The sequence below is a fragment of the Haematobia irritans genome, chromosome 4 (genome assembly GCF_050003625.1).
Source record: "Haematobia irritans isolate KBUSLIRL chromosome 4, ASM5000362v1, whole genome shotgun sequence".
Taxonomy (NCBI): Eukaryota; Metazoa; Arthropoda; class Insecta; order Diptera; family Muscidae; genus Haematobia; species Haematobia irritans.
In genome coordinates, this window is record NC_134400.1 from 189,066,977 (window position 1) to 189,086,767 (window position 19,791).

General features: G+C 38.0%; 1 protein-coding gene across 2 annotated transcripts in view; it reads left to right on the forward strand.

The window, feature by feature from the left end:
• The window catches only part of tfc (Brevican core protein triforce), a 221,894-nt gene that overhangs the window by 200,421 nt on the left and 1,682 nt on the right, over positions 1–19,791 (forward strand). Inside the window, exon 5 of one of the 2 annotated variants that reach the window (XM_075304656.1) lies at positions 9,950–10,991. The exons of the other annotated variant lie outside the window; for it this stretch is intronic. Coding sequence (XP_075160771.1) covers positions 9,950–10,197 — 248 coding nt within the window. The 3' untranslated portion in view covers positions 10,198–10,991. Of the gene's footprint in view, positions 1–9,949; positions 10,992–19,791 lie in introns of those variants that run through there. 2 annotated transcript variants of the gene reach the window in all.

Sequence of the window (19,791 nt, forward strand, 5' to 3'; positions counted from 1 at the left end):
AACGTGCAGGTGGTTCCCAAGGACAAGTACCCTCCCAACACGCCAGAGCTCCGCCCAATTGAGAAATACTGGGCTATTGTCAAGCGGAACCTAAAGAAGACCAAAAAAAAACTGCTAAGGACGAGCAGCAGTTCAAGGCAAACTGGCTTTCTGCGGGGAAGAAGGTGGACAAGGTGGCTGTACAAAATCTGATGGCAGGTGTCAAGCGTGAGGCCCGGCAATTCGGATTTGGAAAAGCGAAACCCTAACTGAATATTTTTCTTGAATTTGATACTAATTGAACATGAAAAAGAAATTTAATTTGATTTTTTAAATAAACGATTTCACCGATTTACACGCGTTTTCCCTTGACCAAATTTTGACCGTATCACCCTTTATGATCGGCAGTCAATGAGAACTTCTGGTCAGATCGGTAGTCAATGAGAAATTCGGTTGTTGATGATCGGTAGTCAGTGAGAACATTGTTTATTGATGATCGGTTGACGGTAAGAAGTTCGCCGATGATCACTAATCGGCGAGAACTTCGGTTGTTGATGATCGGTAGACGGTAAGAAGTTTGGTCCGGTGATGATCGTTAGTTGACGAGATATTCGTTTCGTTCATGATCGGTAATAGGTGGGAACTTCGGTTCTTCGATGAAAATTCGGTTGTTGATAATCGGTAGCCAATGAGAAATTTGGTTCGTTGATGATCAGTAGTCGATGAGAAATTCGGTTCTTTGATGATCGGTAGTCGGCGAGAACTTCGTTTCGATGATGATAGGTAGCCGATGAGAAAATCATTTCGTTTACGATCGTCAGTCTATGGGAACTTCGGATCAGATCGGTAGTCAAGGAGAAATTCGGTTGCTGATGACCGGTAGTCGGTGAGAATATCGTTTATTGATGATCGGTTGAAGTTCGGTACGAAGTTCGGTTCGGTGATGATCGCTTGTTGACGAGAAATTAGTTTCGTTTATGATCGGTAATAGGTAAGACCTACGCTTCGTCGATGACAAATCGGTTGTTGCGAATCGGTAGTCAATGGGAAATTCGGTTCGATGATCAATAGTCAATGAGATCGGTCTTGCTGATGATCGGCGAGAACTTCGGTTCGTCGATGATCGGAAGTCGGTGAGATCTTCGTTTCATTGATGATCGGTAGTTGATGAGAAATTCGTTTCGTTGAGAATCCATAGTCGATGAGATCTTCAGATCGTCGATGATGAGAAACTCGGTTCGATGATAATCGGTAGTCGATGAGAACTTCGGTTCATCGGTTTGTTAATGATCGATAGTTAATGATGTTTTGATAATTAAAAGTTGGACGCTTGGTTATTGCTGTGAAGATAGGTTCGTTGACGAGTGGGAACTTGCGTATTAGTCGATTTGTAGTTGATCGAGAACTGTAATACGATCATCGGTTTTCCGACGGTTGCTACAGTTGATTGTTGTTATTATCTCGAAGATGATTCGTTGACTTTATCTAACCTTAGCTTTGGTTTTTAGATTCACTGATCTCAGTATTGGATTTGTAGGCCTGAAAGTCTCATTGTTGGGACTGTAGGCCGGAAGGTCTCAATGTTTGAACTATATTGTTAAAGGCCTCAGTGTTGAAACTGCACGCAGAGAAGGAATATGATCACCTCAAACATGTTTCAAGAGCAAATTGTTATTTTTGTATGGTGACCATGTAACATGTTTGTCACTAAAATGTTATTTTCTCGTCAAATTAACCTGCTTGCCGAAATCATATACGAGATTTCCGAGAAAATAACATGGTTGCTAAAGCCATGTTACATGGTCACCACCCAAAAATAACATTTTGCTCTTAAAACATGTTTGAGGTGATCATATTCCTTCTCTGGGTGTATGGGCTCGAGCCACCGTGGTGAAATGGTTAGCATGCTCGCCTTGTATACACAAGGTCGTTGGTTCGATTCCTGCTTCGACCGAACACCAAAAAGTTTTTCTGCGGTGGATTATCCCACCTCAGTAATGCTGGTGACATTTCTGAGGGTTTCAACGCTTCTCTAAGTGGTTTCACTGCAATGTGGAATGCCGTTAGGCTATAAAAAGGAGGTCCCTTGTCATTGAGCTTAACATGGAATCGGGCAGCACTCAGTGATAAGAGAGAAGTGCACCAAAGTGGTATCACAATGGACTGAATAGTCTAAGTGAGCCTGATACATCGGGCTGCCACCTAACCTAACCATGGGCTCGAAGAACTCCGTGCTAGAACTGAATATCCGAAGATCTGTAATGGAATTGTACACCGAAGGTCTTATTGTTGGAATTGTAAGCGTGAAGGTCTCAGTGTTGGAACTGAGGGCCCGAAGGTCTCTGTGGTGGAGGGCCGAAAGCCTCAGTGTTAGGATTGATGGACCGGAGAACTCAGTGGTGGAACTGCAGATCCGAGGATCATAGTGGTGAAATTTTAGGCTTGAAAGTCTCATTCAAGGTGAAACAGAATACCAGAAGGTCTCAGTGATGGAACTGTAGATCCAAAGACCTCAGAATTGAAACTGTGGGCTCAAAGGACTCGGTGGCAGAAAAATTATAACCAAACTATGAGCAAACCGATACGCAATGATTCACCCGTAGAATTCTGTTGTGCAACTGCAGATCCGAAGATCTGAGTGGTGGAATTGTAGGCCCGACGATCTCAGTAGTGCAACTGTAAGTCCGAAAGTCTAAGTGGTAGAACTGTGGGCCCGAACTACTCAGTGATACATGTCGCAAAAACTATAACCGAACTATGAGCAGAACAATGTGCAATTAGCCACCCGTAGAACGATTACCATTTATCTGTGAACATTAAGATTCGTTGTTTTCCAATGCCTCAGTCTATAGACTATCCGAATCGTCCTTTGTTGGGATCTGTTGTCCCGAAGCACTCTGTGGTCGAACTACAGATCTGAAGATCTCAGTGGGTGGAATTTGAGGACTGAAGGTCGTCCGAGGATCTCAGTGGTGGAACTGCACATCTGAGAATCTCAGTGGTGGAATTGTAGTTTTCATTGGTGGAATTGTAGACTCAAAGCTCTCGGGGGGTGGAACTATAGTTTCGAAGGCCTCAGTGTTAGAGTTGTAAGCCCTAAGGATTCAGTGGAGGAACTGAACATTCAAAAATCACGGTCGTGGAACTGTAGGTCTGAAGGTCTCAGTGGTGGAACTGTATGTCCGAATGCTTGGGTGTTGGAACTGTGGGTCCGAAGGTCTCAACTGTAGGTCCAAAGGACTCATTTAGTTTAGGTTAGGATATTAGTTAGTAACACAGTAAGATCCGTTGTTGTTCATCCATGTCGGTGGCATTTAGTTGCCATAGGTCAACAATATAAATCATGTATGCGATGAAATAGTTGAGAATTAGCTCCACTTGCTTGAATAGAATGTGACAACTAATATCAATTTGGTGCAACAGAATACAGCCACTAAGCTGTTCCTTTAGTATTTATGCTGTCTGAATGATGGTATTTAGAGTGAGCAACTGCCCAGTTGAATTCTTGGTTATTAAAGAAAACTTCATTATGACTGAGCCAATAACATTTTCATTAAGAGAATGAAAATGTTCGATAATTGTGCGAAACTTTTCGTTGTTTAATAAAAATGTCGTTATAATATTGGACAATTTCGTTGTGAATTTGTTTTCTATGTATTTGAGCTATGGATCAACAAATTCTTCAATCCAATCTTCGCTTCTTCCAGAGTGAGTCCAATGATGCAATCATCCATGATGGAGCGTATATAAGTTTCGTCTTGGCCCTATTTGGTTTTTGCTAATGCAGACCATTCGATTTTTTTCCCACCATAAAGAAAACTAAATTCCAAGCCAACTTCAGTAGTACAATGATGCACAATTGCAGTCCTACTAATTTTTGGAGTAAATTGCATTAAGTAAATATTCCCGGATTCGTGCCAACTAATAAAGTGCCAAAAAGGAAAAGTTTACTTTCGGACTTTTTACGAAATTATTTGTGCACAAACTATTTCTTATGCAAGTCACTAAAGATTATTTGAACACAAATATCTTTCACTTCAGATCTCAATTTAGCTTTTAAAGAGCATTATTTGTTTTTGCCTTCCAAACATGGCCTGACCAACGAACTTTACAAATGGGGCGGGAAGGAGTTGTTGTCGTTAACGAATGTTGCAAAAGAAAGAAAGAAAAAAATGATTAAATTGGGTTAAACATGACACAAAAAGAAGGCAAGACCAGGCTCATGTAACACAAATGAATGTTGAAAAGGAATGTGGAGCAGAGAGAGAGAGGAACAAAAAAAATCACTATTCCAACTATGTAACTGGGAGAGTAGTGAACATGCTTGATACTGATACGAATAATGAGGAATATTGGCGTTGGTGGATACTGGGCGACCATTACTGGCATTGTGTCACACCAAAAGTCATTGCTCCAATGTGGGTTACATGGTAATGCTAATGCTATGCCCATGATATGAGCAATGCTCCATCTCGCAGTTATGGCTTTAGTTGCAACAATGGAAGCCAATATGTGGAGAGACGCAAAGAAGAAATGAAATGAAACGACCATAAAGTATTGAAAACCACAGATTAATACCCGGAAACATAATTTCATTTCGAAAAAGTAGAAACCAGCAAGAGTTTTTTCAGTAAAAGGGAACCTCGGGCAATAGAAAAAGTATGCAAGTGGCGACAGTCATCAAGGCATGCGAACAGGGGATACAAACTTTAATCTGTGTGGAAATGTATGTATCTTAAACACAGGACGGAAATAACACAAAATGTTAGAATCAGTTAAGGTTTCTACGAAATGGCTACCTTTAGCACAAACGGCCGATAAAGCTGTCACACGATGTAGTGGTATTTCTTAGGGCCAAGGAGCAAAAGTCTAACGGATTGAGATCCGGAGGTTTTGAGGGCCATTGCGCGGTAGAAATGGAGCGAGAAATCTCCTTTTTAACCATGAGACCTGTTGGAATCAGTAGACCGTGAAAACTTCGGTCCGTCGATGATCGATATTTAATGAGAAACTCTTTGAAGATCGGTAGTCGATGAGAATTTCGGATCGTCGATTCTTTAGTCGCATCGATAGTTGATGGCTTATTGATGAGCGGGGACTTTTGTATTCCTTGAAAGTTACATGATTGATCATTGCTGACTAGTTTGGTTCATTGGGAACTTGTGTATTGGTTGATTTGTAGGTGATCGGATACTTGCATATTCGTCGATTTGTAGGTGATCGGGAACTGCTGATGAGATCTTCGATTTTCAGATTGTTTCTACAGTTGATTGTTGTTATTGTGTCGTGATCTGACCCTAGCTATAGTATCGGTAGTAGTGCTGGAGTCGGGTTCGGCAGCAACTTCGAGTCGGTCTATATTTATTGAGAAACTCCTTGAAAATCGCTAGTCGATGAGAATTTCGGTTCTTCGGTTCGTTCTTCGCATTGATAGTTGATGGCTCATTGACGAGCGGGGACTTATGTATTCCTTGAAATGTTACATGATTGATCATTGCTGACTAGTTTGGTTCATTGACGATTGGAAACTTGTATATTCATCGATTTGTTGGTGATCGGAAACTGCTGATAAGATCTTCGATTTTCGTATGGTTAGTACAGTTGATTGTTGTTATTGCTTCGATGATTATGCGTAGACGTGATCTGACCTTAGCTTTAGAACCGGTGGGAGCCACCGTGGTGCAATGGTTAGCATGCCCGCCTTGCATACACAAGGTCGTGGGTTCGATTCCTGCTTTGACCGAACACCAAAAAGTTTTTCAGCGGTGGATTATCCCACCTCAGTAATGCTGGTGACATTTCTGAGGGTTTCAAAGCTTTTCTAAGTGGTTTCACTTCAATGTGGAAGGCCGTTCGGACTCGGCTATAAAAAGGAGGTCCCTTTTCATTGAGCTTAATATCGAATCGGGCAGCACTCAGTGATAAGAGAGAAGTTCACCAATGTGGTATCACAATGGACTGAATAGTCTAAGTGAGCCTGATACTTCGGGCTGCCACCTAACCTTTATAACCGGTAGTAGTGCTGGATTTGTGTTCGGCAGCAACTTCGAGTCGGTCTATATTGAAAATCGCTAGTCGATGAGAATTTCGGATCGTCGATTCTTTATTCGCATCGATAGTTGATGGCTCATTGATGAGCGGCGGCTTTTGTATTCCTTGAAAGTTACATGATTGATCATTGCTGACTAGTTTGGTTCATTGACGATTGGGAACTTGCGTATTAGTCGTTTCGTAGGTAATCGGAGACTTGTATATTCATCGATTTGTTGGTGATCGGAAACTGCTGATAAGATCTTCGATTTTCGTATGGTTATTACAGTTGATTGTTGTTATTGTCACGATGATTATGCGTAGACGTGATCTGACCTTAGCTTTAAAACCGGTGGCTTTAGAACCGGTGGGAGCCACCGTGGTGCAATGGTTAGCATGCCCGCCTTGCATACACAAGGTCGTGGGTTCGATTCCTGCTTCGACCGAACACCAAAAAGTTTTTCAGCGGTGGATTATCCCACCTCAGTAATGCTGGTGACATTTCTGAGGGTTTCAAAGCTTCTCTAAGTGGTTTCACTGCAGTGTGGAACGCCGTTCGGACTCGGCTATAAAAGGGAGGTCCCTTGTCATTGAGCTTAACATCGAATCGGGCAGCACTCAGTGATAAGAGAGAAGTTCACCAATGTGGTATCACAATGGACTGAATAGTCTAAGTGAGCCTGATACTTCGGGCTGCCACCTAACCTAACCTTTAGAACCGGTAGTAGTGCTGGATTCGGGTTTGGCAGCAGCTTCGAGTCGGTCGGTATTTATTGGCAAACTCCTTGAAGATCGATAGTCGATGAAAATTTCTCTTCGTCGCATCGTTATTCGCATTGGTAGTTGATTGCTCATTGATGAGTGGGGACTTTTGTATCCCAAGATCTCACCGGTGGAACTGTAGGTCTGAAGGTCTCAATAGTGGAACTGTAGATCCGAAGATCTCAGTGTTTGAATTGAAGGTCTCATTTATGACACTGCAGGCGAAAGAAATTAAGAAGGAGATCTCCTTTTTAAAGCATTCTTTGTAAACGTGTGATGAGTGCCATGGTTCGGAGTTCTGAGGGAATATCCATGGTCTACGATCGAAAGTTTCTCCGCCCAATGATGTCAATGGGTATTTAGGACATTTTTTCGATAGTATTCGGCATTTATTGTGACCCCACGGTCGATGGTCATAAGCGGGGAGCGAAAATCGGTATTAGTATTAGTTCGGCCAACACTACGCTTGGTTGGTGTCTTTCCTCTGTTGATGGAAAGGTTAAAGTGGCAGCCCGATTAAGAGTCAGGCTCGCTTAGACTATTCACTCCATTGTGATGTAGGCAGTGATAGGACTCCGAGAAATTAAGTGATGAGTGCCATGGTTCTGAGTTCTGAGGGAATATCCATGGTCTGCGTCCGAAAGTTTCTCTGCCCAATGATGTCAATGGGTCTTTAGGACATTTTTATACCCTGCGCCACACTGTGGAACAGGGTATTATAAGTTAGTGCATATGTTTGCAACACCCAGAAGGAGACGAGATAGACACATGGTGTCTTTGACAAAAATGCTTAGGGTGGGCTCCTGAGTCGATATAGCCATGTCCGTCTGTCCGTGAACACATTTTTGTAACCAAGGGATTAGGTAGTAATTTAAGGCCAATCAACTTCGAATTTGGCACAAGTATGTGTTTTGGGTCAAAATAGAACCCTATTGATTTTGGAAGAAATCGGTTCAGATTTAGATATAGCTCCCAAATATATCTTTCGCCCGATAGAAGTCTGAGTATTACCCCAATTTGGTTGAAATTTTGCACTAGGAGTACAATTGGTAGTATATTCAAATGTGCAACATTTTATTGAAATCGGTTCAGATTTAGATATAGCTCCCATATATATCTTTCGCCCGATATGGACTAATACGGTCCCAGAAGCCAGAGTTTTCCTCCAATTTGATTGAAATTTTGCACAGGGAGTAGAATTAGCATTGTAGCTATGCGTGCCAAATTTGGTTGAAATCGGTTCAGATTTAGATATAGCTCCCATATATAGCTTTCGCCCGATTTACACTCATTTGCCCACAGAGGCCAATTTTTTCCTCCGATTTAGTTGAAATTTTGCACAGGGAGTAGAATTAGCATTGTAGTTATGCGTGCCAAATTTGGTTGAAATCGGTTCAGATTTAGATATAGCTCCCATATATAGTTTTCGCCCGATTTACACTCATATGACCACAGAGGCAAATTTTTAACTCCGATTTAGTTGAAAGTTTGCACAGGGAGTAGAATTAGCATTGTTGCTATGCGTGCCAAATTTGGTTGAAATCGGTTCAGATTTAGATATAGCTCCCATATATATGTTTTTCTGATTTCGACAAAAATGGTCAAAATACCAACATTTCCCTTGTAAAATCGCCACTGCTTAGTCGAAAAGCTGTAAAAATGACTCTAATTTTCCTAAACTTCTATTACATATATATTGAGCGATAAATCATAAATAAATTTTTGCGAAGTTTCCTTAAAATTGCTTCAGATTTTAATGTTTCCCATATTTTTTTACTAACATTGTGTTCCACCCTAGTGCATTAGCCGACTGTCCAGATCGAGTGATATTTAAATATATGTATTTGGGACAAACCTTTATATATAGCCCCCCCCAACACAATTGACGGATGTGATATGGTATCGAAAATTTAGATCTACAGAGTGGTGCAGGGTATAATATAGTCGGCCTGCCCGACTTTAGACTTTCCTTACTGGTTTCTATAGTATTCGGCATTTATTGTGACCCCACGGTCGATGGTCATAAGCGGGGAGCGAAAATCGGTATTAGTATTATTTCGGCCAACACTACGCCTGGTTGGTGTCTTTCCTCTGGTGATGTAGGCAGTGATCGGACTCCGAGATCAGGATTAACCTTAAAGCTCCTCCCCACTTCAGCTACAATATACTCCAGCCAGATCTAAAGGCAGCTCTGATAATGAGGCTCTCTTTTGAGGACCTTGTTTTTAAACAGCGGAACTTATCACAAATTGCAGCAGCATGTGCATCTGACTTAAGAAGATTGTCCAATGTACCCCGAGAATCTTGGAGTATATTGTTGTCGGTCCATGTTGTGAATAGTATGGATGAGGATTTGCTGGCGAATAGACTTAAATTTTTATCATTGCAATAACTGGTAAGATTATCACGGAAGATGTTTAACAGATTCCATATATCATCGACGTGGGGTCGATATGCCAGGATTGTATAAACTCAACGTCCCCAGGAGGGATGAATTAGAAGATTGGTTGAGGTTGAACAGTGCCGTAGACATCACCCCACCTTGGAGAACTCCCTGTTTCGCTCCAAGAGGGTTCAACTTTCTATCTCTAAATTCTACATATAACTGGAGGCCGCACAGATAATTAAAAATCCAACATTAGGTTGAGAGTCAAATTTTTCATCTGTGGATTACCGGCTCTCAGTTATGTTGGTGGTATTTCTGAGCGTTTAAAAGCGTCTCTAAATATTTTCAGATTTTGATTTTACACTAATGAGTTAAAGAATTTTATCCTTAATATTTTGTAAATTGCGTATTCTAAAATTTAGGTGGTGTAATCTTATATATCACGTAAATATTTTTTTTTTCAGTGTACAAACATAAAATATTTATTTTCTTGCAAGACTAAATTTTATATTAAATTCACGTTTGTAATAGCATACATTTGTTTCCTTATGTATCTCCTTTTCTACTTACCTTTTTATATTATTAACAGAATAATGGTGTTTTTTTCGGGATATTTGGTGAAGGGTGTAGTAGTAGTAGTGTCTGTTTGAGACTAAAATTCCAAAATTTTTGGATTTTTTAATCCTCTTCCTCTCCTCCTCCACCTCTATTCCTCTCCCCCAAACATAACATAAAAGTCCTTATATTCCTGTTTTCTCTCACGACTTTTTCTTTCTTCCCATTCTCCACTAGGTTTGGGTAATGAACATTTCTGGATATCCGGGACCGATTTAGCCGATGAGGGTAATTTCTTCTGGATGTCCACTGGCCGACCCATAACATTCACCAATTGGAATGCTGGAGAACCCAATAATTTCCGCTATGAAAATGGTGAAGAAGAGAATTGTATGGAATTATGGAATCGTGATGGCAAAGGCTTAAAATGGAATGACTCTCCGTGTAGTTTTGAGACATATTTTGTGTGTGAAGTGCAACCCTGAGTAATGCCTAAACGCCGAGCAAGAATAACCAATTAATGTATTCGTTAAGATCGATTGTATCGAATTAAAGGCCTTAGAGAAAGACATATAAGAATGGTTGGAAAAATTTCTGAAAAAGCTAAAATTTCAATTCATTTCAAATTTCGAAAGCCTTAATTCATGTATACTCTCATACAAAAGCAATTAGCATAAGTCCATACAAGCACACACCCACACCCACTCAAGCCCACATTTACACTCACCTAACTACATGACATCTGCTCTATATGATTTGTCGTTAAAGATTTGGAAGAGAAATCTTTTCCGGGAGAAATTCGTTTAGTTAATTAACTGAAAAGAATAACAACAGCAGAGAGCAAACAAGGACCCCCTACTTTCCCCCCCTTCCCACACCCACCCAACCTTTAACACCATTTCAATCATCACTCAAGACTACAATCTATGCCCAGAATTTCACCAATCCCCAACACAACCAGCATTCTGTTGCATATATATATACGAAAGTAGCATTTTATATTTAGCTTTTTTTTTTGTTTGTTAAAACTACAAAAACAAAAAAAAATAATATTTGTTTAAAATAATATTTTTTTTAATTTTGATTTTCATAATTTTAAACTTAAAACCTCTCATTAAGAAGTATTGCTGCTATGTGTGTTTTTCATATAAAAGCAAAAATTTAGTACGTATCTCCCATTAGTTGTAATTATTTATGTATACAAAAACGAAACAAAAACAAACAATGTTCAAAAACTTTAATTGTTTAAATAAATGTAAGCTATGAAAAATCTCAAAAAGTGAGCTATTGATTAAATAGGACACCGAGTTATATGAACGGAATTTCGGAAATCTGCCATTATCACAATAGGTATAGTGGCAGATACTGGTGCCAAAAATAATCTACAAAAATTTTAAAGAAAAATTACCAAACATCTACCAAATTTAAAAAATGAAGTTATTTTTCTATAGAAAAAAATTTTATTTATCTAGAACATTTTGACCAAATTTTATTTCTATCGAAAATTTTATCAAAATTGTATTTCTATCGAAAATTTTGTCAAAATTTTATATCTATCGAAATTTTTGTCAAAATTTTAAAGGGTGATACAGTCAAATTTTGGTCAAGGGAAAACGCGTGTAAATCGGTGAAATCGTTTATTTTAAAAATCAAATTAAATTTCTTTTTCAAGTTCAATTAGTATAAAATTCCGGAAAAATATTCAGTTAGGCTTTCGCTTTTCCAAATCCGAATTGCCGGGCCTCACGCTTGACACCTGCCATCAGATTTTGTACAGCCACCTTGTCCACCTTCTTCGCCGCAGAAAGCCAGTTTGCCTTGAACTGCTGCTCGTCCTTAGCAGTTTTTTGGTCTTCTTTAGGTTCCGCTTGACAATAGCCCAGTAATTCTCAATTGGGCGGAGCTCTGGCGTGTTGGGAGGGTTCTTGTCCTTGGGAACCATCTGCACGTTGTTGGCGGCGTACCACTCCATGGCCTTTTTACCGTAATGGCAAGATGCCAAATCCGACCAAAACAGTAAGGAACGACCGTGTTTCTTCAGGAAAGGCAGCAGAAGTTTATTCAAACACTCTTTCACGTAAATTACTTGGTTGACAGTCCCGGAAGCTATGAAAATGCTGCTTTTCAAGCCACAGGTACAGATGGCTTGCCAAACCAGATATTTCTTTGCTAACTTTGACAGTTTTATGTGCTTGAAAATATCTGCTACCTTTCCCCTTCCTTTTGTTGTATAAAACTCCTGTCCCGGAAGCTGCTTGTAGTCGGCTTTGACGTAGGTTTCGTCGTCCATTACCACGCAGTCAAACTTCGTCAGAATCGTCGTGTACAGCCTCCGGGATCGCGCTTTGGCCGTCGTATTTTGTTTATCATCGCGATTTGGAGTCACTACCTTCTTGTAAGTCGATAGTCCGGCTCGTTTTTTGGCTCGATGCACGATTGTAGACGATACACCCAGCTTATTTGCGGCATCTCGGAGAGAGAGGTTAGGGTTTCGCTTGAAACTACCGGCAACTCTCTTTGTCGTCTCAGCGGCTTCCGGTTTTCGATTTCCCCCCGATCCAGACTTCCTGGCTGTCGACAAACGTTCCCCAAACACTTTAATTACATTTGTAACGGTTGATTTGGCAACTTTTAGCGATTTTGCCAGCTTTGCGTGCGAGTAGCTCGGATTTTCGCGATGCGCGAGCAAAATTTTGATACGCTGCTCTTCTTGCTTGGACGGCATTTTGACAACTGAAGAGTGAATTCCAAAATCAAGGTGTGTTCAGGTTTTTTAAATGCAAAATTGAAAGAAATACGTCAAGTTTATATTGACCAAATTTTGACCGTATCACCCTTTATTTCTATAGAAAATTTTGTCAAAATTTTATATCTATAGAAAATGTTGTCAACATTTTATTTCCATAGACACATTTGTCAAAATTTTATTGCAATAGAAAATTTTGTCAAAATTTTATTGCAATAGAAAATTTTGTCAAAATTTTATTTATATAGAAAATTTCGTCAAAATTTTATTTATATGGAAAATTTTGTCAAAATTTTATTTATATAGAAAATTTTGTCAAAATGTTATTTCCATAGAAAATTTTGTCAAAATTTTATTTCTATAGAAAATTCCGTCAAAAATTTTATTTCTATAAAAAAATTTGCCAAAATTTTATTTCTATCGAAAATTTTGTCCAAATTTTATTTCTATAGAAAACTTTGTCTAACTTTTATTTGTATAGAAAATTTTGTCTAAATTTTATATCTATAGAAAATTTTGTCAAAATTGTATTTCCATAGAAAAATTTGTCAAAATTTTATTGCTATAGAAAATGTTGTCAAAATTTTATTGATATAGCAATTTTTGTCAAACTTTTATTTCAAATTTTTTTTCTATAGAAAATGTTGTCAGCATTTTTTATAAAGAAAATTTTGTCAAAGTTTTATATCAATAGAAAATTTTGTCAAAATTTTATTTCTATAGAAAATGTTGTCAAAATTTTATTTCCATAGACAAATTTTTCAAAATTTTATTGCAATAGAAAATTTTGTCAACATTTTATTGATATAGCAATTTTTGTAAAAATTTTATTTCTATAGAAAATTTTGTCTAAATTTGCTTTCCAAAGAAAATTTTGTCAAAATTTTATTTCCATAGAAAATTTTGTCAAAATTTTATTTCTATCGAAAATTTTGTCAAAATTTTATTTCTATAGAAAATTTTGTCAAAATTTTATTTCTATAGCAAATATTGTCAAAATTTTATTTCTATAGAAAACTTTGTATAAATTTTGTTTCTATAGAAAATGTTGTAAAAATTGTTTTTTTATTTATTTATTTATTTCAGTCTTTGGATTTGCATTACAATCCTTACAGACTAAGCTTATAACTAAAACAAATAAGTAAAGTCTAAAGTCGGGCGCCTTCACCATTATGTAGACCAAAATTTGTGTTACCATCTCAACTCCTTCAAATTTGTTGGGAGTTATTATCATGGTTTATATTCCCATATACAAAATCGCTAGAATTAAAAATTAAATCGGCTAACCCCCTGGGATGAAGCACAATATTAGTAAAAAACAAGTAAGGAAAGTCTAAAGTTGGGCGGGGCCGACTATATTATACCCTGCACCAAATTTTCGATACCATATCACATCCGTCAAATGTGTTGGGTGCTATATGTAAAGGTTTGCCAAAATACATACATTTAAATATCACTCGATGTGGACAGAATTTGATTTTTTACAAAATCTATAGACTCAAAATTTAAGTTGGCTAATGCACTAGGGTGGAACACAATTTTAATAAAAAAAAATATGGGAAACATTTAAATCTGAAGCAATTTTAAGGAAACTTCGCAAATGTTTATTTATGATTTATCGCTCGATATATATGTATTAGAAGTTTAGGAAAATTAGAGTCGTTTTTACAACTTTTCGACTAAGCAGTGGCGATTTAACAAGGAAAATGTTGGTATTTTGACCATTTTTATCGAAATCAGAAAAACATATATATGGGAGCTATATCTAAATCTGAACCGATTTCAATCAAATTTGGCACACATGACTATATTACTAATTGTACTCCTAGTGCAAAATTTCAACCAAATTGGACCAAAACTCTGGCTTCTGGGGCCATAAAAGTCCATATCGGGCGAAAAATATATATGGAATCTATATCTAAATCTGAACCGATTTCAATCAAATTCGGCACATATGACTATACTACCAATTGTACTCCTTGTGCAAAGTTTCAAGCTAATCGGGATAAAACTCTGGCTTCTGGGTCCATATAAGTGCATATCAGGCGAAAGATATATATGGGAGCTATATCTAAATCTGAATCGATTTCAACCAAATTTGGCACGCATAGCCATAATGCTAAATCTACTCCCTGTGCAAAATTTCAACCGAAGTGGGCCAAAACTCTGGCTTTTAGGACCATATTAGTCCATATCGGGCGAAAGATATATATGGGAGCTATATCTAAATCTGAACCGATTTCAATCAAATTTTGCACACTTGACTATACTACTAATTGTACTCCTAGTGCAAAATTTAAACCAAATTCGGCCAAAAATCTGGCTTCTGGGGCCATATAAGTCCATATCGGGCGAAAGATATATATGGGAGCTATATCTAAATCTGAACCGATTTCAATCAAATTTGGCACACTTGACTATACGACTAAGTGTTATGTTTGTACAAAATTTCAAGGAAGTCGGTATAAAACTCTGGCTGCTGGGTCCATATTAGTGCATATCGGGCGAAAGATATATATGGGAGCTATATCTAAATCTGAACCGATTTCTTCCAAAATCAATAGGGTTCTATTCTGACACAAATTAGGAACATGTGCCAAATTTGAAGGCGATTGGACTTAAATTGCGACCTAGACTTTGATCACAAAAATGTGTTCACAGACAGACGGACGGAGGGACGGACAGACGGACGGACAGACGTACATGGTTATATCGACTCAGGGACCCACCCTGAGCATTATTGCCAAATACACCATGTGTCTATCTCGTCTCCTTCTGGGTGTTACAAACATATGCACTAACTTATAATACCCTGTTCCACAGTGTGGCGCAGGGTATAAATATGGGAAATATAAAGCTAGAGCAATTTTGATGCAATTGTACAAAAGAACATTTATGATTTATCGGGCGATACATATGTATTCGATATATAAGACAATTTGAGTAATATTTACAATTTTTGCTACTCAGCAGTGACGATTTTACAAGGATATTGGTTAAATCTCGCCAAGATATGTGGCCAATTGTGGAATGTGATATATTTCCACAAGTCGGAGCTTAATTTATAATTCGACCATTCTGTGGAAAGTTTGGCATTACAGTGTATAGGATATGACTACGAAATGGGGAAATCGTCACAGAATTTTGTGTAAAATGTGGGTATTTTGGCCATACTAAATCAAGATGGCACACTTAAATAGCATATTAAATGTATTCTCTGTGGAAACTATCGAGTCAATTGGAGGAAACTCCCATTGAAAATGGGTCTAAAATACGAAACATTTTACCATATTTCCCCTACTCTGGCGTACATATATATGTGAGCTATATCTAAATATGAACCGATTTTGACCAAATTTGACATACATAATTAGAATAATAATCCTGCGCTCTCAGCAAAAAACGTAAATGGGAGAATAATTTTGGCCTCGTGGTCATATGGGTGTAATTCGGGCGAAAGCTATATATGGGAGATATATCTAAATCTGAACCGATTTCAATCAAATTTGGCACACTTGACTATACTGCTAATTGTACTCCTAGTGCAAAATTTCAACCAAATTGGGCCAAAATTCTGGCTTCTAGGAACATATTAGTTCATATCTAATCGGGATAAAACTCTGGCTTCTGGGGCCATATATATAAGTGCATATCGGGCGAAAGATATATATGGGAGCTATATCTAAATCTGAACCGATTTCTTCCAAAATCAATAGGGTTCTATTCTGACCCAAAAAAGGAACACGTGCCAAATTTGAAGGCGATTGGACTTAAGTTGCGACCTAGACTTGGATCACAAAAATGTGTTCACAGACAGACGGACGGACGGACAGACGGACATGGTTATATCGACTCAGGGAACCACCCTGAGCATTATTGCCGAAGCCACCATATGTCTAGCTCGTCTCCTTCTGGGTGTTACAAACATATGCACTAACAGTGTGGCGCAGGGTATAAATATGGGAAATATGAAGCTAGAGCAATTTTGATGCAATTGTACAAAAGAACATTTACGATTTAGTTGTAATCGCTTCAGATTTCGATATAGCTTCCATATATATATGTTTTTCCGATTTGGGCAAAAATGGCCGAAATTCACACATTATCCTTATAAAATCGCCATTGCTAAGTCGAAAAATTGTAAAAATGATTGTCGACCGATAAATCATAAATACACTTTTACGAAGTTGCCTCAAAATTGGTTCAGATTTATATCTTTCCTATATTTATACCCTTCACCACTACTGTGGTACAAGGTGTAATAAGTTTGTGCATTTGTACACCCTCAAAAAAAAAAAATCGCTTCTCTAACATATCTTCCAAACATATTTTGCAGGAAGCACATTGAATATTGAATACTGCCGAAACATTAATATGTTTGTTTTATGTGAACATATTATATATTTGGAAGCATTTTGAGCCCAAAAATATTATATGCTTGGAAGAATTTTTCCCAAAGAAGATTGTGCTCATTCCCTCACATAATTTTCACTTCCACGAAATTTTTTAGTTCTTGGCACCTTTTTCTGTAATACAAATAATGTTGACGAAATTATTCAATTTTATACATTTTTTAAATTTTACCTTTCGCCTGGACGCAGAATCGAACCGAGGACCATACAGTTTGTAAGCCTACACACCAGTAGACAATTATCGTTATAAGTTACATTTATATAGCATAGTTTGCAGCGCCCACGAGCCCATGCAAATATAACATTATTTAACAGAAACATATATTTGTTGGCCACGTGGAGCAGTGGTTAGCATGTCTGCCTTGCATGCAAAGGATCGTGGGTTCAATCCCTGCTCCGACCGAACAGCAATTTTTTTTTAATTTACACACTTATATTTATACTATATTCAATTTTTATAATGAAACTTCGAAATGTGGTTTATTAAAGATTTACAGTTAGAAGCAGTGCTTGATATAAACGAAATGGACTGAACTTTTTGATCAAATATTATTATACCCTGCGCCACACTGTGGAACAGGGTATTATAAGTTAGTGCATATGTTTGTAACACCCAGAAGGAGACGAGATAGACACATGGTGTCTTTGGCAATAACGCTCAGGGTGGGTCCCTGAGTCGATATAACCATGTCCGTCTGTCCGTCCGTCCGTCTGTCTGTCTGTGAACACATTTTTGTGATCAAAGTCTAGGTCGCAATTTAAGTCCAATCGCCTTCAAATTTGGCACATGATCCTAATTTGGGTCAGAATAGAACCCTATTGATTTTGGAAGAAATCGGTTCAAATTTAGATATAGCTCCCATATATATCTTTCGCCCGATATGCACTAATATGGACCCAGCAGCCAGTGTTTTATACCGATTTGTTTGAAATTTTGTACAAATATAACACTTAGTCGTATAGTCAAGTGTGCAAAATTTGATTGAAATCAGTTCCGACTTAGATATAGCTCCCATATATATCTTTCGCCCGATATGGACTAATATGGTCCTAAAAGCCAGAGTTTTGGCCCAATTTGGTTAAAATTGTGCACAGGGAGTAGATTTAGCTTTGTAGCTATGCGTGCGAAATTTGGTTGAAATCGATTCAGATTTAGATATAGCTCCCATATATATCTTTCGCCCGATATGCACTTATATGGACCCAGAAGCCAGAGTTTTATCCCGATTAGCTTGAAACTTTGCACAAGGAGTAAAATTGGTAGTATAGTCATGTGTGCCAAATTTGATTGAAATCGGTTTAGATTTAGATATAGCTCCCATATATATCTTTCACCCGATATGGACTAATACGGTCCCAGAAGCCAGAGTTTTGGCCCAATTTGGTTGAAATTTTGCACTAGGAGTACAATTAGTAATATAGTCATGTGTGCCAAATTTTATTGAAATCGGTTCAGATTTAGATGTAGCTCCCATATATATGTTTTTCTGATTTCGATAAAAATGGTTAAAATACCAACATTTTCCTTGTTAAATCGCCACTGCTTAGTCGAAAAGTTGTAAAAATGACTCTAATTTTCCTAAACTTCCAATACATATATATCGAGCGATAAATCATAAATAAACTTTTGCGAAGTTTCCTTAAAATTGCTTCAGATTTAAATGTTTCCCATATTTATACCCTGCGCCACACTGTGGAACAGGGTATTATAAGTTAGTGCATATGTTTGTAACACACAGAAGGAGACGAGATAGACACATGGTGTCTTTGGCAATAATGCTCAGGGTGGGTCCCTGAGTCGATATAACCATGTCCGTCTGTCCGTCCGTCCGTCCGTCTGTCTGTGAACACATTTTTGTGATCAAAATCTAGGGCGCAATTTAAGTCCAATCGCCTTCAAATTTGGCATATGTTCCTAATTTGGGTCAGAATAGAACCCTACTGATTTTGAAAGAAATCGGTTCAGATTTAGATATAGCTCCCATATATATCTTTCGCCCGATATGGACTTATATGGCCCCAGTAGCCAGATTTTTGGCCGAATTTGGTTGAAATTTTGCACTAGGAGTACAATTAGTAGTATAGTCAAGTGTGCTGATTGAAATCGGTTCAGATTTAGATATAGCTCCCATATATATCTTTCGCCCGATATGGACTAATATGGACCTAAAAGCCAGAGTTTTGGCCCAATTTGGTTGAAATTTTGCACAGGGAGTAGATTTAGCATTATGGCTATGTGTGCCAAATTTGGTTGAAATCGATTCAGATTTAGATATAGCTCCCATATATATCTTTCGCCTGATATGCACTTATATGGACCCAGAAGCCAGAGTTTTATCCCGATTAGCTTGAAACTTTGCACAAGGAGTACAATTGGTAGTATAGTCATATGTGATAAATTTGATTGAAATCGGTTCAGATTAGATATAGATCCCATATATATCTTTCGCCCGATATGGACTTATATGGCCCCAGAAGCCAGATTTTTGGCCGAATTTGGTTTAAATTTTGCACTAGGAGTACAATTAGTAGTATAGTCAAGTGTGCAAAATTTGATTGAAATCGGTTCAGATTTAGATATAGCTCCCATATATATCTTTCGCCTGATATGGACTAATATGGTCCTCAAAGCCAGAGTTTTGGCCCAATTTGGTTGAAATTTTTCACAGGGAGTAGATTTAGCATTGTAGCTACGCGTGCCAAATTTGGTTGAAATCGATTCAGATTTAGATATAGCTCCCATATATACCTTTCACCCGATATGGACTTATATGGCCCCAGAAGCCAGAGTTTTGGCCCAATTTGTTTGAAATTTTGCACTAGGAGTACAATTAGTAGTGCAGTTAAGTGTGCAAAATTTCATTGAAATCGGTTCAGATTTAGATATAGCTCCCATATATAGCTTTCGCCCGATTTACACT